Source organism: Anopheles maculipalpis, chromosome 3RL (genome assembly GCF_943734695.1).
Source record: "Anopheles maculipalpis chromosome 3RL, idAnoMacuDA_375_x, whole genome shotgun sequence".
NCBI lineage: Eukaryota > Metazoa > Arthropoda > Insecta > Diptera > Culicidae > Anopheles > Anopheles maculipalpis.
Genome location: NC_064872.1, coordinates 90633047 through 90655604, shown reverse-complemented (window position 1 = coordinate 90655604; position 22558 = coordinate 90633047). Strand labels below are relative to the sequence as shown.

The following is a 22558-nucleotide window of genomic DNA, read 5'->3' as shown; positions in this document are numbered from 1 at the left end:
TTAGCTGCCTCGTTTGTCCAAGGCCTCTCTGTGTGTTCTTGCCTATTACGTGCTACGCGTAGGACTGAAAACATTACAACATAATTTGTCCGCGAGGTGCGTGTTAGGAATTTTCCGATTGTGTGCCACCATTCCGACGCTTCCGATTTTTCTTCTGTGTGGTGGCCAGCTTTGGTGCAGGTCTAGTCATCGTCGTTGTTGCGGTTGTTGTCACCGTCGCAGGAGAGGGGGGAACGTTTTCCGTTGGAGGGACTGGTGCAGCTGGGAGCAGTACTGGCTGTTGACGGCGTCCCACAGTCTCGAAGATGTTGTACGGTCCTTGGTTGAGGTTGTAAGTCTGTTTGAAGGTTTTGGCCTGTGTGCGCTGTGCTGCCGTTACTTCGCTATCGTCCAGATGGCGCAACTGTGGCAAAATACTGATCACGAACAGCCGGTAGTCGTTGTGTTCGAGGGTAGAGTTACCGTTGAAGGAGGAGGTCGCACCCGGGTTACCCATCAGCGATAGGTACTTTAGCGATGGACAGCATTCTCGGATGCGGTAGATCCAGTTCTGCAGGTTATTGATATCACAGTGGTTGAGCCATAGCAGCTCCAGGTTGGGAAGTGTGGGCAACGTCCGCTCGTCCGGCTGTACGTTCTTGTCCAATATGAGCGTGTTCAACTGTCGGAAGTGCGTCAGAAAGGATAGGTCTCTGTAGGTGGGTAAAAAAGGGGAGCAGTAAGTTACGTATTCCAGCTGACTTCTTATCTCTAGCTTATCTTACTTGATTTCGTTGTAGCTCAAATCCAAAATAGTAGTTGTGCGGGAGAATTTCTCTGCGATTTTGCGCGGGATCTGGGACAAACGTTCATACGCCAGCGAGAGTCGTTCTCCATTCTGATCACAATCCTCGGATCGGCTTGAATCACTGCAACAGAGATGAAAGAAATAAGAATTAGCATTAGCCACCTTTGCGTCCCCATTTCTCTCGTCCCCACCGAACAAAAACCCACCTTCCTGCGCTTTTGATCGACATCGCGTCCGATGACCAGTCATAGCTCAGATACAGCTCATCGTCCTCGTCCATAGTGGAGTAATTGTCGACGAAAAATCTGGAAACAAAACGCACGGAAGGTCTTTCTATCAGTCCGCCAGTCGCAAGGCACAGTGGTTCCACGCTTTGTACGGTAGGAACGGGACAATTTGTTTTCTGATAACAGCACATTCAGGCACACGAGCTACACAAATTTGATGCTTCAACGCGCCATTCGGTGCGGGAAACGGGGTTAGTCAAATTGATCAACAAACAAACTGTTTGGACACAATATTGTTTAGGGTTGAATGATCTTAAACATCACTCGTGTACGGTTGAAACGTGTAACTTTACATCATTTTGGGGCGTAGGTAGATGACCCTTTCAGTTAACTTTTGGGCAAAATTTGCGCAACAACTTCATCTACACACTCGGTCCCGGTTCACGGTTGAAAGGCGACTGAAGAACTACTTCATCCTCACGCTTTTTCGAGTCATCTTCTAACGTGACTGGTGAAGAGATGTCACAAAACAAACAATATAAAAACGAGAAAACGACCCTCTCTCGATTGAAGATAACGTCGCGGTTCGTCACATTGTCGACGGGCTTCAGGTTGGTTAAGCCGGTACTGCATCCTACCACGAGTGGCCGGGAGCGATGAAAAGCGCATGTGAAAGTACTTCAAAAATGATCACGAAAAAACAAGAACTCGATGAGGCCGGTGCGTGGTGGCGTTGTGTTGTAATCTTAGTAGAGTTCTTAGCATTGGGATGTACCGATTAGACATCCTTTCAAAAGCATAGAAGCAAAAAAACTAATGTGACTTTGATGATGGTGGCGATGATAAGAAGCTGCTCTGGGTCAGCTTTTTCTCACGAGTATTACGGAAGGACTTTGGTTGTGTACAATAAAACCCACCAAGAAGTACACAACGAGAATTGGTACAAGCTTTACGAGCAATGTAATACGATTTAGTTTTAGATCACCTACACACCTAACACCATGCACGTAACCACACTCCAATCTAACAACATCTGAGGTGTGGATGCTGTACCACCTCTCTAAACCTTCCGGTTGCATTACCCGTCTTTACAGACTTGCAATTAGCTCCACCCTCCACAGGTCATCGTTGCATATTACAACGCTTGGAAAACTCCAACAAAAGCGTCGATTGAAATTAAGCAAAACGCATTCGATTAATGTGACGCACAATATGTTCCCTCCCGCACACAAAGAAGCCGCCTGTTTGCGACTTAAAAATGGCCTCGTGCTCCATTTTTCCCCCGTTTCTAATACAAGCACTTGCACAAAATGATTCCCACATCTATGGCTCCTCTAACTTACCGCTCATTGTAACCGATGGCCTGCATTTTTAACACGGTTAAATGATTTTTTTCTATTTTACTAAACAACGATTTATGTAGCACGAACGTTACACTAGTTATTTTTATCGATCTTTATCAGAAAAACTACCACACTTTGCTCAGCTTAGAAAACGCACCGTTAGTCGTCAGAATATCTTGAAAGTAGTCAAACGATCGTTTCCCAAGCATAACTACACAGAACACTCTAAACGACGTATAATCTGAAACCACAATTGTAATCGGTAATTGGGTTGTGCCCGATTGGTTCCAATAGTTTTGCCGCGATAAGCGCTCCGCGGGCCAGTTCTGTCGCGTGCTACCACTCTGACTTGATGCCACAGGCTAAGTGACGCAGTGCAGAGAACTCTAGAGCTCAATCTTTGCATACGGACGATGTTTACTACTGTTTGTGTGAGAGTAGCTATTTCCTGCTCCCGAATCCCCATTTTCTCCTTCTGCAAGGAGCTCCCGAAGGAGGAGCACGCGGACCGATCGATACAACGACAGCCTTGATCCTCGATTTGCTTTGGTGTTTTCCTTTCGTTTTCAATATTTATTGACAACGTTTTTTTTTTAAGTTTTGATAAACCGTATTGGAACCCATAGTATTGCCGTTCCCAACGTTAATCTACTAGAGTCTCTGCTAAAAGCTTCTGATCTGTATGTGTATTAGAATGGTGAATGTATAGTTGCAATCAGTGTGGAAAATGTGGAGTGAAGGCTAGGAACTATAACTAAAGCTAGCGATTAAATGGCAAATGCAACATTAATTCAAATAGAATCAAATATTTATCATATTTAAAAAAATCCCTTCGAAACGTGGAAACAGTTTAAACCGACCAACTTATGGCAGCTCTACTTAAAAAAAGAAGGTTTTTTTTAATAAATCCTGACCGTTTTTTAAAGATTTTTGTGACTCTTCGTTACATCAAACGAAACAGTTTAAAAATTACCTGTATGTAATGGAATTTTTGTCGCTGTACGAATCTCGATCTATTGTGAAGCACTCAACCGCTGCGTATAAACACAGCACAAGCCAACAGGTTGTTTACATTACTTCTATCAAAACAAAACGAGCGTCGCGTGTTTTATTTGCAATAAAATTCTGCTTGTAATATCTTTAAAAATTGTGTATAATTTAGACTTTAATATAATTCACAGCGTTCATATTAGTAATGCTTTGCTAGTTCTCAAAGAAAATAGTTTCCTTAGCCTTGCATAGTCAATAAAACGGTCTAAAAATGAATGTTTTCATCCGTGGGACTTGCCAAGAAATGTGTACCAAAGCGGAGATCGACCTGTCGGTATTGTTTGGTCGATACCTTAGTTATGTTAGTACTCGACTCTATAATGTTACAAATCTAATGATTACAGGCGAATCCGCGAAAAGCTGGTGCATTTCTTCGAAACTGATCCCGATGCGGGACGTCCCGGCGTACCGGATCGGCATCGAATGGTGAAGGAGTTTTCCCGATCTGCTGCCGACCGGCGACAACCAAAACCATGGGAAATACGCACACCAAGCATGCTACTAGAAACCGTCCACTATTTGCTTACAATGTATTACAGCTGTACAAACGCGTTCATGTTGCTAGACTTTTAATTAATACTCCTTTCTTTCTTTTTTTCCAGTGTGCTTACTGACACCCGGCGTCCGTACTACCAGCGGTTTGAATTTATTTTCGACCGAATGCGTGCCATCCGACAGGAGATGGTCATACAGAATCTCCCCGCGATGGAAACGCTACCGATACTGGAACCGATTGTACGATTCCTCGCCTATAGCGCCTACCATCTTTGTGAAGTTCCGATAGCAGAGTTCGATCCAAAAATATGCTCCCAGCATTTACAGGAGTGTTTAAAAAAAGTGCTCCGTTGCTACGAAGAACTTGACCAAGCATCCATTACCGCCTCCAATTCGAACCGCTTTGAAATGGAACGCCTGTATCTTTCGTTCAACATCGGTAGCACGGAAGCAACACAATCGGCCATTACACGATACGGTGCAAGTGAACCAAAGCTACGGCTTCACATTACCACACAGCTGGAGTGCCATCGGGGCAACTATTTCGCCGTAATGCAAAACATGTTTCAGTACGCTCCGCTAGAAGCGGCCCTCGCATCATTACAGCTTCCCCAGTTCCGGCGACAGATTCTGCACCAATTCTCGATCGCGTACCAAAGCCGCGTGCAAACGGTACCGCTCGAATGGTTGGAAAGCATACTGCATTACGAGGGCCGCGAGCGCACGTGCCTACTGGACGACTGCCGCCACTATAACCTTCAGCTGGTGGCGAGAGACAATGGACAGCGGTCCGCCGACGGTAACCGTAACTGGGCGGTGAAATTCGAGAAGGCAACGTTTGATGGTCAACGATGCGCGGTAAGTTGTTTTACGATCATTTCTACCTCGTCTAATCAATTGAGTTGAGCTCCGCCACCGATGCTGGAGACAGTGTTTTGTGTGATCGCGTTCTGTACCGCTATTCCCTTGTTCCGCACAATTGTTTTTTTAGATTCCACCACGAAAAGTTACTCCAATCGAAGATGCATTAGAAAATTGTGGAAATATTTCGAGGATGTTGCTTGACGGGTTTAACGACTAGTACGGGTACCATGGTGGGGAATTATTGTCGATAAAGTGTTGATACGGCTTAAATCGTCGTATTGGTGACGCGTGGTGTGATATTTGTAATAAACAAAACACAGTACTAACCCTTTCTTAATTTTGGTCCGATGACCATTTAAAAAGGTAGGCTTTTTTCTCTTCAATTCCTTCAATCGTTTTAGGCTAATTGTCCTAAGCATTGTGTCTATTCTATAATGTCCTTAATTGCGAGCTGAATGTGTAGAATATTTTGTAGGTTTAAAATTTGCTCCCTTTTTGTTAATCATATCACGGTTCAATTGCAGCTCTGGTAACGGTGAATCGAACTTCGTTTATTTTTCGGAACTAACACCAACGATTTCGCTGGCCTTTTACGTGCTTGTGACGGTCTATTCACTATATTTACAACAATTGATGATCGCATTATCTAGCAGTATCGATCCGAGCAACAAAACACGATCCATGTCAACGCTAGTGAAGCACCTAATACTGACCATTGCGTTGTGAACGGTGACGAAGCTGTATTTCGAGGATGTTTCCTTGAGTTAGGATCCTTCGGAGAGCTTATCGCTTCATCAGACTTTGGTGTATCGATCTTGTTAGTGTCGACACCTTCCGGTTCTTCTGGTGGATGTTCCTCGTCCAGATCAACCTCCTTGATCATCTCGTCCGTGTTGTAGAGCACCACTCGATCGCCTAACGGCTGTACTGGACGGAAGTTGTGAGTCAGTGGGTGACCCTCCTCGTTTTCTAACGCACGGAATGCTTGCACCTAGACGAGAGATCAAATTGTTGTGTAAGCTCGCATTCTTTCACCTTACAATTGCTAAATTGTTATCCCATGGATACCGATCGTCATTTAATTATGTGTAACGTAAGAAGTGATCGTGACCTGATGATACTATGACGAGGTAAAAATAGGATATAGCGCTAATTACGGCGTCACAGTTACATCGTAGTCATAGGACCACCACGACCCAAACAGACAATCTTGATTTGAATCTTTTTATAGCTAAATGCTTGTTGATAGACTGGGCGTAATTTAATTAACAGCGTGCTACTAAGCAAACTGTTGGCGCTTGCCGTGCGTTCGATTTCGCACGATCGACCAACCGACTTACCTGTGCGTGAGACAACAGAATCGGTTCCTTAAAGTCGATCCATGTGACCACCTCACTGCAGGGCGGTGTCGTCAGCGAACCATCGTACGTGTAGTAGTGCAGCAGATCCTCCGCGATCAGTTCCTTGAGCGAGGGTGGTGTTTCGAAACGCGCCGACAGATGGCTTCCGGTGACGTTACCAAGCAGTTCGATAAATTCCTGATACATCGGATTGTCTTCTGGTGCAATTTCGTAGAAAAATGCCAGCACAGTTAATCCGTCGGGATAGTTGAGTGCTGTGCGGGCGTTCTTGTAATTCTGCTTGTAAAACACAATGTGTAGCTCCATGGGAAAGCTGTTGAAGGAATTAGTGAACACTTAGATAGAATAATATCCGAAGTAGTGTAGTAAACCACGAAAAAGTAACTCCCACTTACCGATGGTTATCGATCATGTCCTCGCTGCCGAAGGTATCATTATCGCCCCAGTGGAAATGAAGCTGCGAATATTCGTACACCCCGGAAAGCGGTCCACCGGACACGGTCGGCGTCACCTCCGACTCCATCGTGACGACAACTGCAACCGTAGAGAAGAGTAGACAAAAAGTCGAACCCGTTTTAGTGATGTGTCGGTTGTGTTTGGAAAAAGCTAATGATGCTAATTCGAAGCACATCACGCTAGGCGTGACCGTCATTCTGCACAATGGCACGTGGCGCGATCGCAGACGCCATCAAAGATCGGCGAAGGATGTGTCGGATTGTGGTGGGTTCGTGGTTTGACATATTGATTAGCAATTTCAGGGTTGACAACTTCATACTTCAATCGTACCGATCCGCATCGGACATTGCTACTACATGCTCCATTTTGAAGTTAGATTCGCAAATTAAACACTTCATAAATCGCATTTACGGTGTATGATAACACTACACGCTATCATCTTTCCCTGACGATCGTCACACTAACCTTCGTTGGCCAACTGGTAGCACACAACACACTTGGCGCGTACTAATTAACCTTCAGCATATTGGTTTCCGCGACAAGGCACACCTTTTAAAAATGACTAATTTAGGCTGGGTTCTAATTAGTTTTGGAAGTTAACAAAGAAGGTCTTTCGTTGTAAAATAGTGAAAATATTTCACATAAAGGTGAAGTTGCCTTCGGAATGTATATCGTCTCGACCACGGGCGATTGTTCCGCTAACGAAGAAACGAATTCACTACTTCGTAACTTCGTACCACACTCTTAAGCCCCTTACCGGTATGGCCGTTGTTGGTGAGGTTCGTTTCCCGTGGTGCGACATCGAAACCCTGAAACACTAGCGGTGGTAGGTTGACCTTCTTCACGTCCAGCGAGTTGATGTTGATAGGACTCTGGTGTTTACCGGTGCAGGTATTGTACTGTTCACCCCAGTGGGACGGTCCTGATGGAAGATGGCAGAAGATAAGAATTTCTATTAGAGAACGGGATACAATTTTGTTCGGAAAAATGCATTGCAATGGTCTTTTGTCACCAGGACCCACGTCATAGGAGTGACCACCTCTCACGTGAAGCACGTGGAACTAACGTTAGCTACAAAAATAGTTTAACGTGATTGGTCTAAGCTTCTGTTTTCCATTAATCATTTTATACTCTTTGTAGCATTCTCGCACTGATCCACAGCGATGCGCAAGAGCCTAAGTAAACGACCTGTGCAATATGGACCGGGCCGAGAGTGGGCAACTCGAATCAATTATTCATAACTCGTACGCGACACAACATCGACAAGTGTACAATTCAATTATCCCACGCAAATGGAGCACATGTGGTTGGCAGTGGCCGCACATCAGCGGGAAAAGACGCGCCGTTGGTCCGATTGATCCGATTGTGAAAGCAGTACAGTTGCAGCCGGGGCAGGTGCATGACAATGCAGTCGGAGGACTTGGTGTGGGCAATATTTGTACTACCTGTGCACAATCGCACATCCCTCTTCCGGCGATGGTGTTGTGTGGATCGAATCCATTTATCTGATGATCATTTCACGTGAGTGAGACCTTGGATGAAATATACTGGTAATGGTGTATGTACCAGTAGCGTGTGCCTCAGCGCCAGTCCTACGGGAAACGGGGAAGGCTCCCACCAGACTCTCCAGGGCGCTCTAATGGACGCGCGTTTGTTTCCTGGTGGCGTTGTTCCACCGCACAGATAGTATTATGTCAACTGGGTGGAATTAGATTTTAATGAAATAATTGAGCATGGCCGCGGAATTGCTAACTGTAATGCATTTTTTATACTGTCACACCATTCTCTGTACCGTGCGTGTTACGATGGGAAATGATTCCAATCGGGTGTGGGCACTCGCTTTAAGATGATTATCGGCCAGGGGACAGTCATTTAATCGCGCGAAAACGTCAAATTTGTAGGCAAATTGTTTATCCGTGTTAAGGCTTACCTTTATCGCCATCGTATCCAAAATCCTGTGCATGACCATAACGGACTGTAACAGAGAAATGAAGAAGGAAAAGCAAACGATTACAAAAGGATCAAGAAGATGGAAAATTGATGCCCAAGAACACGCCATCTGCGTGATGGTACTCTCTGTTCGCATAGAAAAATGAGCCGCAGTTTATGACGAATGGTGATGGTTTCTGCATGATCGATGTTCACTTCTTTTTTACTATTATTACACGTGTTACGTCCAGCTAACACAAAGCGGTTTCGGTTCCGACAGTGGTCATGGATTTATGGCATGGCCACATCCAATCTCGCTTAAAAGCCGTGACGTCGTATCCCTTGTGGTCGTACACAAAGATATTGCATACTTTTGCAGCACTTGCATTGCATTGGAGCAGAGGGCATGCATAGTTCGCTTCGCCTCATACCACGATTCCAGGGTCGGTTAAGAAGCGAGACATCCGGAGATTTTGTGGAGCTTAGCTTAGCACCTAAGAAGTAGTAACTATTAAAGTTGAGGCTTTCTTTGGTAGCTGGTACAACCATGCTCCGGCACCTAGTTCCCCAGTTTGGCGCTCCCTCCCCCCGGTCCCTCCAGTTAGCACCGTATTACGTCGGTCGCTGCAGCGTGTGGAAATTGTGTTTACCCGACGCGCGCTCTCGGTGCAAAACGCGCGTATTGGAAAAATCAATTTGACTTCCTGATTCGTGCCGCTCCCGTGAGTGTCGTGATCATCGTGTCTCTGCTGAATTTGGCTCACATGCACTGCCAACTGTTTGTGGTAACAATTTTCATGTACAAAACCTGCAAACCACAATCAGCGTGCGCGCTGCCGCATGTGATGAAATTACCACCGCACATGAGCGTAGTTTTTTCGGCCAGCTAGCTGCCGCGTGCATGACGTGGCTCGTGATCGTCGGCATAAACATGAGTCGTGCTGATGGAACACTTGGATCCGTGCACTAAATCTCGCGTCATTTGACCTCGGCAACACTGGCCACTAGAGGTTATTGATTAACCCTGAACTTGTGTGCGGAACATCCGATCCGATCCGTGTGTATGAGGCTACTTCTATTGCAGACCTCGGGATAATAAAGCCATCCGGTACATTGATAACACGCCACTATGTGCTGGGCAGTGATATTGATCCCTTTTCTGCTCGTTACCCTGCTTTATTGATTTAATTGAAAGCGAACCATGAGAAGCTGGGGCACGTTCCGGCAAGACACTTGATATCCTGATAGGGTTGGGACGCTGAAATCCGAAAACGGAACTACAGAACCGTGCTCGTTGATGATGATCACCTCCAACAGTGGTTAGGGAATAGAATGGATCACACTGTCCCATGCAGAGGAACCGTGGAAGGTTCAAAGTCAATGCACGCGCTTAAATATTGCCCGCAGATATGCTGGCCTTTCTCTGGCCGTTTGCAGTAGTTGTTGCAACGCAAGATCAAGTGCAAGTGCAAACGTCTCCCTGGACGTGGCAATCCCAACGCCACTAATTGACAAGGGCCACCCAATCAGCCGCTTGTTTTATGGACGTTTCGATGTTAAACATTACCGTAGGCGTTTGATTGCATTTTGTGACCATTCCGCACAATTCCGCGCGGAAAAACGACACTCGTTGTGCTTCCGAGCAAGCGGAGACAAAGTCCGCCAGCGAAAGGGAACCACCGCCCTCACTACGCTGATACAATTGCTTCTAATGACGAATTATTAGCGCAATTGACACTCCATCGCTGGCTTATTGGGGCGTTCGCGAGCGTGATGCGGGTTGGATCTTAATGACCGTTACAAACGTTTACTTTCTTATACGGCCTTTCTTTCCTGAGTCATAAATCAACGCGTCGATCATTGCGGTGTGATGAGTTTTCTGCCCAAGTGCTGGACAATCCACAGCGATGTCACACGTTGATTCCGTTGTGACGAAAGCTAAGCAAACAAAGTAAAGAACCTCAAAGTTTTGGCACGGATGTAGGCGGTTTTGTGTGTCGGTCGTTAGGGCCCTAGAGTCAACAAAGGCCCACCTACTCCATCGTATCAATGGTGCATCGATAATGCATCGTTTAGGAAGTATCCGGGAAGGGCGGTCAACTTGTAGCGCTACTTATGGAGGAAGTTGAATAATTTATTCATACGAACTCGGGTGTACAACAGCTACACAGAGTGCTACAACAAATGATATTCGAAATTTAGATGCAATCACGCGGCAGTAATTTGATATGCAATCTCTTTTATAACGTCACCACTCTTCTGTATGGCTATCTTAAATGATTTATTTATTGGCTTAGAAATAGTAATTTGATAGTGAAATCAATAATTTTGCATCGGGTGAGTTCTCGCTTCTAATAGACTAAGTTTATGTCACGGGATCAGGAGAATCATTATGTCATCTTGGATCCTAAATAAAGAACTAAAGAATTCGATAAAAATCCATATGTTTGATCAGAATACTTGACAATGCCCTTGATGCTTCAGGTACTTGCTGATAGCATTGTGACACCCTGTTAGCTTACTTTGATAGTGTAGTTGAGTTAAGTCAACTTAAAACACTGTTCTCCTTAGCTAGGTTATGTCATTGTTGACTCTAACGCTCAACAACTTATTGCTGAGAAAAATTTATACATTTTAATATCACATCTGCCTATATTATGTCATTCTCCACCATTTGCTACTACTACTTGGAGTACTGAGTGCGTATCGTGTAAACTTTTCCAACCTTGAAGTACAGCTTTAAGATGCAACCAGTTTACTTTTCTTGGGATGCAATCGAAAAAGTGCAGCTCTTCTTCAGTTCTCAGCAATTCGCCGGATGATGATGGCGCAATAAATCTACGTTCGCAAGCCAAGAGGATTGTGCATTTTTATCCCACATAAATTTTATCAACAACAAATAGTTGATGACTGGAAGTTTCGCAATGTTATTATTTTCTCAACCTCCTGAGAGGTGTCAAAGTGTCAACCCGATTGGTGCATTTTCCAGTGGGAATGCTAAATCATAAGTCTCTCCCCTGCTTTAACTTGAAAGGGCTTCTGTGGACCCCGTAAGCCTCAATGTGATCAGCTCACAAACAATGCCTTCATACCAGATGGAGAGCGCGCCGGGCTTGAAACGAGGGAAAATAGCCAAATGATTTAATGTGGAAAACGTCGCTTAACCTTCCGCGGCCTCAGGTTCAATGTCAACGGTGCAATCGTTTAACGTCCATCCATGTACGGTGGATAGAGGTTATCGAAACGTCACGCGCCAAGAGGATTTGCAAATGCTGTAAGTCACGCGAGAAAGATGAAAAATTGCATCAAAAACAACGTCTTCGTAATGATGCGCTAAAATCCGGAAGTTGGCAGTACGATCCGTATATCTTAGAAGCAAAGAAAAACAGCTGACCGCATATCCACTGCTGGACTGAGGAATTATCAGTGTCCCTTTTCGGGGCCGGTGTGGGGAATCACCGGTAATTGTCGACAAATGTGCGTCATCAGTCAACATCTCAGCGCCGGTTGTGTCGGTTTAATGGGCTCTGATTTGGATATTGGTTGCGGATAATATTTTTTTTTTGTTTATCTTCTTCATTTATTTATTCAGCGTCCTTTTACGATGAGTTGTGGCCCTCGTTGGTTGATTGAAAAATATTCCCGATCCAGTAGCAACTGGTCGAAACTGATAGCATCTGAATGCATCTCAGCTCGTGGGAGGTACAAGCTCTTGTCGGTCGTTATGTCGTCCTACATATTACGTTGCGTTTGCTTTTGTAGCTTTAAATCAACCGAACTCTTCTCATTACACACCGAAGCTTTGGATAAGACACTGCATGGGAAATTGAATTCTATTCCAATATTTTTTCTAGCATCCCTTATCCATTGGTAATGGCATTCTCTAGTTCAAGTTCAAGTTCAAATTTTCAATTCACTACATAATCGTTTTTCTTCCTGCCTAACTTTGTTCATCGCACTTTACATTCCCCAAAAAAAATATTATGTCACGGTTTCTGGCATCAGATGAGAGCAAAAACTCGTCTCCGATTCTAACAACATGTGATGGAATCGAACCACACAGCTGGTTCTGATGACGGTAGGTGGACTGTTGCCCAGTGCGATAGTGTGTTCTAAGTGCCGACCTGCAATCATTGTACGCGATGAATATTCACATGTGCTATCATCGGCAGGAAATGAACGGTGCGGTGAAATAAAATGCTAAACGGGTGATTTTTATCCAATGCAACACAAATGAAGCAAATTTTGAATAGTGATCAGCTGACGATCATGTGATTGACACACGCATTTGTCTCATATGGATGGGTTGGTTTATAATTATTACAAATTTTTAATGGTTAAAGTTTTGTTGAGATCGTTAGAGCTTATGGTCTTGATGCATGTGATCACTATTTTAGCAGACGATTTGGTGTCAAAGCGACCTGAGCAAGGCTAATGGCGCTTTGATAGTAAACTGTCACGGAGATAATCACCAGAATTCACACAAATTGTTTAATTATGAGTAAATGTATCATCCTGCTTGGTCACCTTCTGTAAGAATATCCACAGAAAACATTTAGTAAATATTACTACATTCAGGCCCTAAAAGATCACACACGATCTTTACTTTGAATTCTCAAGTGATCGCGAAATTTAACAGTCTCTTCGATACTGCAGTAATATTTGTAGAACGATAGCGTGATCCAAAATCAGCTGTCGCACGAGAATTTCATTCAAGGAAATTCCTATTTTTCGTTCGCGTTCGTGTGACTCACCTTGGAAAATTTTGTCTTCAAATAGCGTAGCGCTTTTCTGAGCTTGCTTGGGACAAATGAACTTCAGAAAATTCGAAAGGAAAACACTTGGTTTTCATTTGTCCCGAACGTTTCAACCGGCCATTAAGAGCAATGCTCACTTTAAAACGATGTTTTACTACCGTGTGCCAGCAGTTTCGTGCGGCTCATGTTTCGCATTATTATTTGTAAATCGCTGACCGGTTGCTCGGCTTGCCCAAGTGGCCCAGTGTACGGTAGGTAGGCCAAACCTTCACTCAAAGTCTCGATCGAGTCTGTTGACAAAACCCTCCCCACAAAACAAAAACCTGAAACAACCAGAATAAAGCAAAACCATCTCGCAGTTGATTCTTGACGCTTCTTTGGTGCAAATTATTTCTGGGTGCGGTATACACCGAGTACTCCTCGAGTTGCCGAAGCCTATTTATAGGAAAAGTATCGTAAATAATTAAAGCTGTCAGCATTTGAGACACCAACACAGTGATGGCTTCGTCGCACAGTTTGGTACGGTCGGCGCATCGATCAGTGATCGTGATGCGCCTGTCAGGGTGGTGATTATGTTTAAATACTGCTCAATTTCCTTTGGGATAAGCCGCGACGGTATCAGCTGTTTGTGGTGGCAGTATGCTGTGGGGGTCCCGTAGAAACCAGTGGAATTATGTAAAAGCGAGCATCCACCTCCTCGTGGTTCGAGGTGATCCGAGCTTCGACCACTAGATCACCTCATGCGTTGTCAAGAGCGTGCATAATCCCCGTGCGTTTATTATCCCAATCGTATTATTTGCAAACTTCCTCTCCATTCTCTGGTCAGACACTCGCGGACGCGGTGTAACCACCAGTCAACTAGCTTCAATTGAATGAAATTTTTGCAAGGCCTCCAAATCCGGCCTGGTTCGTGTGGCGTGGCGCGGTACTGTCTGTGGCTTCTATTTCGGTTGCACGTTTAGATGCGTTATGTGAGGTTAGATCTCTTTTTGGGACCAAGCACACACACGCGTGAAGGTACGGAAGAATTTAAAGTTTCCGAGTGTCCAGCTACGGAAGATCTTCTTCCAAACAACAAAGGTCACACAAGTGTACGTGCACAATCGGTAGCAGCTATTTGTTTTGCATATGGACGACATTTTTCCGGTTCGTTTACTGTTTACCTCCACTCCCCTTGGTAAACTCTCTCCAACTGATCCAACACAATGGATTCGTGAAATAAAAATAAAATTTAAAACTCCGACATCAGATGTTTCGGTTCTCGTCCACCAGACTACTACACCCTGGTGGACCTTCCCAATAAGCAGGAACGGAGTGCGACAGAAGCCCGGAGTGTGGTGTTAAATTGGAAAATTACCTGATAATACCAAAATTGATGCGATTAGCATAACACCACCGCTACTACTGCAGCCACTAATGCCTCTTCTTCGGTGGCTTCTACTACAATGGTTGACACTGGCCGTTGCCATCGTGTTCGTCGTTGCCGCACCAACCATCATCATCATGCTGTGTTGTCTGAGATATGATGCGGGTTGTGTGTGTGCCGTTTGTATGGAGATCTTCCTTTAGGATCTTTAGTCACGATCACGAGCTAGTGCTATGAAGCCGTGATCACACACTCCAGAAATCAGTTGAATCTTCACTCTGCAATGACAACAATGAGATCCATCAAAACAATATCAACATTCACTCACTCGTTTGAAGTTCACTTGAGTCATTTCCTCCTGTTTTAAGTGATGAAATGTACGTCTTTTTTCGATTCCGCCACTGTAAATCGTTGGCAAAATAGGTGGTTGGACGATGATTCGCGATACGATTAATCAATAAAATCAATTTATTTCTTGCCGTCACAACCATTCCGTACAGACTCGCACGTGTGGTCGAGTCGCAAGGTGGTGGCCCCTCAAGTTCCTGCCTAATGGCGAAGACGCAAGTGATGCACCCCACCCACATGCAATTGAGGGAGAATACATATAATCGCACGCACATCGCACACTTTCACTCACTTCGGAAGTCAATTCGCACAATTCACCGTTACACATACAAGCACACACACACACACAGGCACACAAACTCTTTGCACAATTGAACCATGCACGAGTTCTGGAGGAATTGGTAATATAGCGGTCAATTTTGAAGCTCCAATCGTTTGCAAAATGCAATTTTCAACCTCATTATGTATGCCTGCCAGACTAAGCTGCACGTATCGCGAATGTCCGCCTTTCGCCTGGTAGCGTATTTTTCCTTCAAACAAACACAAACTAATCGGGCGAGAGGGAAATCACACTGTCCAATCACACATATCCCTTCACTAAAAGTGCAATTCTATTTTGCATGCCCACCTGTAGAGTACTAAGCGCTGATCACCGAACAAGAGATCAAGAAGTTGCGGGAATGTCCCCTGTGTCGCGATGTGTCCTAGCTCTGCGAAGTCCAGTGAAGAACTGAGCCGTGTCTAGCGGGACACTGTCACTGATAAAGTGTCACACGCTGCTGCGCGTTCGAGCTCCCGCTTGCTTTTCCAGCGAACGAATCTGATTTTTCTCGCGAGATGTCCGCCGTCTTCTCTTTCGCTCGCTATCGCTGCAAACAAACAGAACAATGTACGTTTGCCGTCTGGATTGAATGAAGCTGTCACCGCGCGCTGCAGAATAGGTCTTCGGCTGCGCGCTAACGGGGGACGATCGTTGGCCGAATGACCGACTGCGAGTCCCCGTCCGGTACAGTGGGCCGGCACGCAATGGATTCGCCATACGAAGCGATTTGAGAAACACTGCCAGCGGTTCTTATCGTGCCTTGCACAGGAAGAAGCATTGTAATCTTCCTACAAAGGAACAACATTTTTGACATAGTTCACCAAACAGGTTCTGTGCTTATCTGTCAAACATTCTTACCTCCGGATGTGCGATAGCAACTTAAATTTCCGTCCCATTTTTATACAAGCATTTTATACAGCATGATGATGTATTCTATCCCAAATGGATCCACGATCAGTTATCTTTAGGGGATCGGGGATCGTCATAAGCAGCTGTGACATCGCAATGCTCTCTACGTTGGCCGTTAACGGCCTCGGCGAAGCTTCAACACACGGCAGCAAAAATTGGAGTATCCGGAAAGCTGATAATGTATTTGTGGATTGTTGCAATTATCACGTTTGACGTATTTTCGCACGAAGCGAAAGCATGAGCGTTGAAGTTTTTTTGATTGTATGTTACCAAAATACCTGTCGTCTGCCTGTTCAGATCGAACTTCCAAAGTAGTAAGAGTTGCTTACACTGGAACACCCATGAAAGCACTAATCAGGGACTGTTAGCGTGACTCATACCGTACTCTGGTCTAAATGTAGCTTCAGTCTTTCCTTTTACTTCAAGATTTTTTATCGTGAGGTAGCAATGTGGTAAATTAATCTTCAAACTGGGTGTTCCATTTCAAATCGGTTCTCTTTTCTTCCTGCTCATGACTCCACACAACCCACAATCCATTGATGGTGCTAATTTTCAAATATATTATTCTCCATTACCTCTGATAACTGATGAAGATGTATCTTCCGCTGGTTCGATACATCCGGTTAACAACAAACTTCAATACGCATTACATATTGCCCATTGCAAAGCAAATTCTCCCTCGCAGGTGGATTGGACCGTAAGTGCGATTGCTTTTACTAGCTGCGTCAGCTGTTGCATTCGACCCGTACGCTCGTGTACGTTCGGTTAAATGCTCTTCGCGGCCTACGGTGATTTATATTGTTTTCGTTGCATCTCTTTCACCCACAAACCCGGTCGGTTTACGGCTTGTCTCACAAAGACACATGCGTCACCCAACAAAGTGCTACATTTCCCACTCTTGGGAAACTAACGTGGTCGCTTCTTCGACTACATCCGCGCCAACATTGTCCCCAGCCTGTGTCCGGTGGGAGGTTGTTGTGTCCATCGGCACATTAACAACGTCACACAAGCGGGAAACGGATGACCCCTCCGAGGGGATCCTCTTTGGGGAGGGAGGCTAAGAACGTTAAAAATGCAACATGCAGCACCTCTGCCACCCCCAGTTCTCTACGCCTTTTACGCAAATAGATGAGCGTGCACGTGGAAATGCAAACAGGACGACTCCGGGATACTAGCTTATATGCCACGATGTCAATTCCTCGCTGTCTTCCACTGCCCCTTTGCAGCACAATTGAGGAAGAGCAATTTAATGCAAGTCCACTGGAAAATTGGACGGAACTGTCCTATATGAATAAATGAAATGTATGTCCTGGTTTGTTTGTGGCACCGGGAAGGTCAAGGGTATGGTTATATCCACTAACTATCAGTGAAAATTAATGCAAATGGGTTCTTTGCAGTTCTTTGCAATCAATGAATTTTCATTATGACTAGGAAGGACGTATCATGGAAAACTTCTCGCTCTGTTTGAATATTGTTTTAAAATAAAACTTAATTATTTAATTTCGTTTTAGGGTTAGGAAAATATTTTTGTTTCTATTAATTTGAATTTTTGAACAACCCTGTTCCGATTGCTTTTGCGATAGTGTTGCATAACAGATTGCATGCAAACGTTGTACGCAAGAAAATCGCTTCGATGCAACAGAATTTGAAAAATCTGAACTTGTGGCTCCGTTCATCATGGAAATGGACTTATTTATTTTGCTATTCGGGAAGGATGATCTGGTCATATTGATTAAATTCATGCAATATGGAATTCTTTAAAACCGTTTGACTCTCAGCTCCCATGCTCTTTGATTGTAAGTAGCGCTTTCCCAATATTGTGAACATGATTTCTTTACATTCTAGAGAAGTTTTTTCATGTTTTCCCACGAAAACGTAGCTACATACTTTTTATGTAGCTACTAGCATGCTGGTTGCGTATAGAGAATTTGCTCGACCAATTTTTCCCCGAATTTTCACCACCAACTCTCTCAACTAAAGTCTGAAGAACTGAAAGGGTTCCTTGTTCTCTTTTTGTTCTCTTGTTGTCCAAATTCGTGTTCTTCAGCAACGCGTAGAATTCATCCTAAAGAAGCTTGTACGAACATCAAGGCGACAAGCCTTAGTACGAAACCTAACACGGGTATCACAGTATCTGATTACTTGTAGCTTATATTCATTTAAGCAATGCTTAAACAGTTTAAACTAGTCGCTATTGCACATTGAGCGACACCGAAAAGTGCTTCGGTTGGATCGTACACAGCAGTGCACACATTTTTGATGTTTTTCTTTAATGGCAAACCAGCGTTGCAGATTGATTTCCTCGAAGTACCAATCCTCAGCTTGCCGGAACTGCTATAACGCACTGTACAGGATACAGAATTTGTTTGCCATCTCGTTGGTTCTGGGAAGCCACTAGCAAGCACAACACCACCAATCCAATCGGAAAGTGGCTTTGCTCATTAAAATCGTTCAGAATAACCATTTAAAAGTAGAATTCCGTGGTCCATCTTTTCGCTGTACCTTTTTAAGTGCAATACAAATCCCGCTGAAGCAGCCCGAAGCCCGAACCGAAACCTTAGGATTCCCGGCAAAGCGTTCGAGAAGGCGCGTTTCCGAGCCGACCGGTGTACTTCTGTCAGATGATTGTCTGCTAGAATACGGCTTGACTCAAATTAATTATCAATAGTATTTGTCTTTGAGTCACTGCGCCAAAATGATGGAAGAAAATGAGGCATAAAGTCACGGGAAGGAGCAGCCAGATGAAAGTTTTCGGTTTTTTCCAATTTGTTTTCTGTATCATTAGCCTCGGTTCTACTTTCCCTAGGCCTCTCCGTCCAACATCGCCCGCCTTATTATCGTTTGTCCACCCATCCAATCATCAAGCTACAATAACTTGATGTTCGATTTGTTGCGTCAAGGGATATGTTCCTGCCGGACGACTTCTTGTCTTCGCTCCGGGGACGTTAAAGTTTCGAGCATGTCTTTCGAACTCGCACGTCGACGACACATTCGTTACGTTCGAGAATGGGAGCAAAAAAGCACAATCACCACCACCGTGGGAATCGGAATGGAAATTAGACGCAACAGATAGCCACCTCCTCGCCACCGTCTGTCTCGTTGTGGGTCAGGAAATCGTCCATTTCCTATCCGTTTCCCGGTGTATGGTGGTATACTGTTTATGTTTGTGTTTGGCCGAGTAATGGACTAAGCTGACGAGTAGGTTATGCAAGTCCAGTGTGTGTGTGTGTGTGTGTGTGTGTGTGTGTGTAACGACATGAAGCCATGATAGGAGGAAGTTATTTAGTAAATACGTACCTCTCCGGAGACGTTTGTACACATGGAGACAGCAGATGAAGCACTGGGGATGCATTCGTTTGATTTACTGAACCATAAATCATTTAAAAGTGATCAAACGTAATATGATTAAGTCCAATCGGGAAATTGATGGATAATACTAGAAAATGCTTCAATCAAGACTTACAGTTCCTAGAACTATTGCCAAGAACTCTGTTGCCATTATTTGGTAGAAAATTTTCTACAACAAATCTTGCAACATATAAAAAAAAATGATCACAAAATGATTGCAGCTAAGTGAAATGCTGAATAGTTTCTCAAGTGCTCACCACTTTACCGTATTTACTTTCCTAGCGCACATAAAACGTGTTCAATTTTTAATGAACCATTGGTAGTACACACTTGTTTGCCACCACGCCTTCCCTCGCTAGAGGATTGGTGAGGATGTGGATGCGCCAAAATTAAATTATCCAACATTTTCAACACCAACCACATTCTTTTTCCCGCTTTTTCACCGTCCAACCCCTGTAAGTGGAGGTAGCGAATGTAGTCAACTACTCTTTAACCCAATCGGAGTGTAAGGGCGTGTGTGAGAGGCGGCGAGAAGCGATCGATCTATTTACATCCTCCATCCCTTTGGTAGCTTCTTCGGCGGGTAAAGCTTCTCCCACGTTTCCAAGGCAACCAGGGCACGCCAGATCCGCCAGAGGGCGAAAGATTGTTTTCTAAAATGTGATCGATTGGAAAGCATTAACTTTACTTGCTCGGGAAACTAACTTTTCCCCTTTCCCCCCAACTAAACCCGTTGCAGACGAGGACTTTTTGGGACACAAGAATTACGACGCGAGTTTAGTCAACCGGCGCACCGAAGCAAACTTTCAACCCAATGCAAGAATCGTTGGTCGTTTGCGATTCATTTGTGGATTTACGTTTTTCTCAATAAAAATCTTACGTTTTACCCTTCGGTTTCCTTTTCTAATCCCCCTTTTTTGTAATCCATTTTAGAGCCGGCCAGCAGTCTAGTGGCGTCGCTTTACTTTTCCCATTTACACTTTCGCTCGTTATCAGCATTTGTATTAGCTAGCTTAGCGCCATGATACGTGATTTCATTTTCTTTACTATCTGACCTTCGCACTCCTTTTTTTCTTTTTTTGTTTCCAATTTGATATTTGGGTTTGTTTTTACCAATTTGTTTCATTTTCGGTACATTCGTACGAGTCGACTTTTGCATTTCTCCCTTCAAATACTGTTTTAATGAATTAATATGCTTCCTTTCCCTATTTTCCACTACCCTTTTGTGTGGTTTAACCTAATCCAATCTCTTTGGAATTGGATTTCTTTTCTTTTTTCGTTGCTCCTCTTACCCAATTCAATTCCTCTCCTGAATACTTTTCATTTCACTTCACCGATTGTGGTTACGGGGGGCTGTTGGGGTGTTCTACATCCGTGTAGTCATTTCCGTCTCGATCCATCATAAAGGTGATTTCTTGAATATTTTCCTTTCCATTCCACCGTGCTCCGTGATTGTCTTGCTTCGATAAAAACACCCACACGCATTCGGTATTCCGAAGTTCTGTGCCATTTTCTCATCTACCGCGGATGTTGCGCCTGTAACGGCATCACCACGGTGGCTTTCTCCTCCAAGAACTCGCTCTATTGCTGGGCAAATGTTGCAAAATTTGCTTTGATTCCCACCCAGTGTTTACCTTGGAGTATGCTAATCACGAAAGATGTTAGCATCTCTTACCTTACCTTACCTTCTTCCTTCCGAGCGTTATGGTTCGTTTCGGTTTGAAGAAAAAGTGAGAAATATGTTTGAGAAGAAGTTACATCAGTTTCAAGAAGAGACACAGGGCCCTAAAACTCACAATCGGAATAAGGATAACCTTTTCGATCGATTCTGCACGGCACATTAAGAGACAACAGGTGGCGAGGCTGCCTGTGTGAAGAAGCGAGCGAAGAAAACAGCTGAGACGGTTTTTCCGATTTAGGCAAACAGTTGGCAAACTCCTTGTGGCATAGTGATTGTCTGAAAGAATCTTACACAATCCTCCGTACGAGCTGTTTGCACATCTCTTGTGCCACCTTCGCTCTGACCCGGTTGCCCTGGACGATGACCTGAAGCATTTCAGGATGCGAAACACGGAGGAGGAAACCGTAATGCAAGCAGGGTGGGAAACATGGTAATGAAATTTGTGCCAATGCCAATGTCAAATGGCGGAGTACCCATCATTGATACCGGAGCCCACTAAACGATTGATCTTTATTTCCTTTCGGTGTTTGTGTTGTAGGGTTTGTCGACAGTCAGAATGACAGGCGAATTCTTAAGCAGTACGAAACCCTCGGGACCGTTTCCTAGCTCACCCGACCCCATTTCGGTGGAGCTATCCGGCAGATCATCCATTCACCCGGGTGTACCGCTTATTCAAATTGACGTCCCAGTAGAGTGTCCCGCGCTCGGCGAATAATACAAAAATGCGCTCGTCCGCAACAACGCAACATGACAGCTTCTTCGGTTCGCAAGGTTTTTGAAGCATTTCCTTTCGGAGGCAAAGAATTCGAAACCAGCAAACCCCACAGTAGCTTCTTTAACCGACTTCTGCTTGTTGCTTCCTATCAATGGACGGGACGGGAGGGGACTTTGAGTGAGTCTAGAAGCTCTTGAAGCAAATCTAAGCAAAGAATCCTTCAGCATCCTTTCCAATGCCAAGGCGAATAAGGGTTGATGCGTTTTCCGAAGCTAGTGACCAGCTACTTCCGGCTGCCGTAGCTTACCTTCACGCCGGTAAGTGTTCAGGAGGACTTCGCTTCGTAGCTCCCAATTTTCTTTGCACGAGTTTGTCTTGGAACAAGGACACTCGAGCGATTGATAGCGTGTTATCACGATACAATGCTGGGAGAGCAGGCAACTCGAGAGACTCGGGAGAGAGCGCACAAAAAAAAAGGACGAACCAAACCAGAGATCCTTGGGCGAGCGAATGCGATGGAGCAGCATCCACCGTTCGCTCTTTTGCTGCACCGGTATGGCGCTACGAAGCGAAGGATATCCGTCGGAGTAATTTACTCTC

General features: G+C 44.6%; 3 protein-coding genes across 8 annotated transcripts in view; 1 reads left to right on the top strand and 2 right to left on the bottom strand.

The window, feature by feature from the left end:
* Nucleotides 1-103: 103 nt before the first annotated feature.
* On the bottom strand, nt 104-2388 carry LOC126562755 (leucine-rich melanocyte differentiation-associated protein-like). Of its 2 annotated transcripts, none has more exons than XM_050219332.1 (4): nt 2358-2388; nt 994-1092; nt 765-908; nt 104-692 (listed from the first exon to the last, which is right to left on the bottom strand). In XM_050219332.1, exons 1-4 carry the CDS (start codon nt 2381-2383, stop codon nt 104-106), a joined length of 858 nt encoding a protein of 285 aa, XP_050075289.1. In that variant the 5' UTR covers nt 2384-2388. The 2 variants fall into 2 exon arrangements, with proteins under 2 accessions (XP_050075289.1, XP_050075290.1); XM_050219333.1 differs by lacking the exon at nt 2358-2388 and adding an exon at nt 1368-1467.
* A 1227-nt stretch (nt 2389-3615) lies between these two features.
* LOC126562499 (germinal-center associated nuclear protein) lies at nt 3616-4989 on the top strand. Of its 3 annotated transcripts, none has more exons than XM_050219020.1 (4): nt 3616-3677; nt 3752-3948; nt 4010-4760; nt 4894-4989. In XM_050219020.1, exons 2-4 carry the CDS (start codon nt 3881-3883, stop codon nt 4981-4983), a joined length of 909 nt encoding a protein of 302 aa, XP_050074977.1. In that variant the 5' UTR covers nt 3616-3677; nt 3752-3880; the 3' UTR covers nt 4984-4989. The 3 variants fall into 3 exon arrangements, with proteins under 3 accessions (XP_050074977.1, XP_050074975.1, XP_050074976.1); XM_050219018.1 differs by having other exon boundaries at nt 3616-3681; nt 3752-3937; XM_050219019.1 differs by having other exon boundaries at nt 3619-3677; nt 3752-3937; nt 4894-4983.
* Nucleotides 4990-5357: 368 nt separating this feature from the next.
* Nucleotides 5358-22558, bottom strand: part of LOC126562462 (carbonic anhydrase 7) — a 139703-nt gene continuing 122502 nt past the window's right edge. For 2 of the 3 annotated variants that reach the window (XM_050218974.1, XM_050218975.1), the window contains exons 2-7: nt 14627-14667; nt 8514-8558; nt 7341-7505; nt 6523-6661; nt 6107-6440; nt 5358-5757 (exon numbers count right to left, since the gene is read on the bottom strand). In XM_050218974.1, the coding sequence (XP_050074931.1) occupies nt 5413-5757; nt 6107-6440; nt 6523-6661; nt 7341-7505; nt 8514-8558; nt 14627-14657 (1059 nt within the window). In that variant the 5' untranslated portion in view covers nt 14658-14667 and the 3' untranslated portion in view covers nt 5358-5412. Of the gene's footprint in view, nt 5758-6106; nt 6441-6522; nt 6662-7340; nt 7506-8513; nt 8559-14626; nt 14744-22558 lie in introns of those variants that run through there. The other variant, XM_050218973.1, reaches the window with a different exon arrangement.

Coding starts and splice junctions, on each gene's coding strand:
- LOC126562755 (XM_050219332.1), bottom strand. CDS start 2,383: ATGCAGGCCATCGGTTACAATGAGCG. Junction 1,093..2,357: donor GCCATCGGTTACAATGAGCG/GTAAGTTAGAGG, acceptor TTTTGTTTCCAG/ATTTTTCGTCGACAATTACT. Junction 909..993: donor TCGATCAAAAGCGCAGGAAG/GTGGGTTTTTGT, acceptor TCTCTGTTGCAG/TGATTCAAGCCGATCCGAGG.
- LOC126562499 (XM_050219018.1), top strand. CDS start 3,623: ATGTTTTCATCCGTGGGACTTGCCAAGAAATGTGTACCAAAGCGGAGA. Junction 3,938..4,009: donor GTCCACTATTTGCTTACAAT/GTATTACAGCTG, acceptor CTTTTTTTCCAG/TGTGCTTACTGACACCCGGC. Junction 4,761..4,893: donor TTGATGGTCAACGATGCGCG/GTAAGTTGTTTT, acceptor TTGTTTTTTTAG/ATTCCACCACGAAAAGTTAC.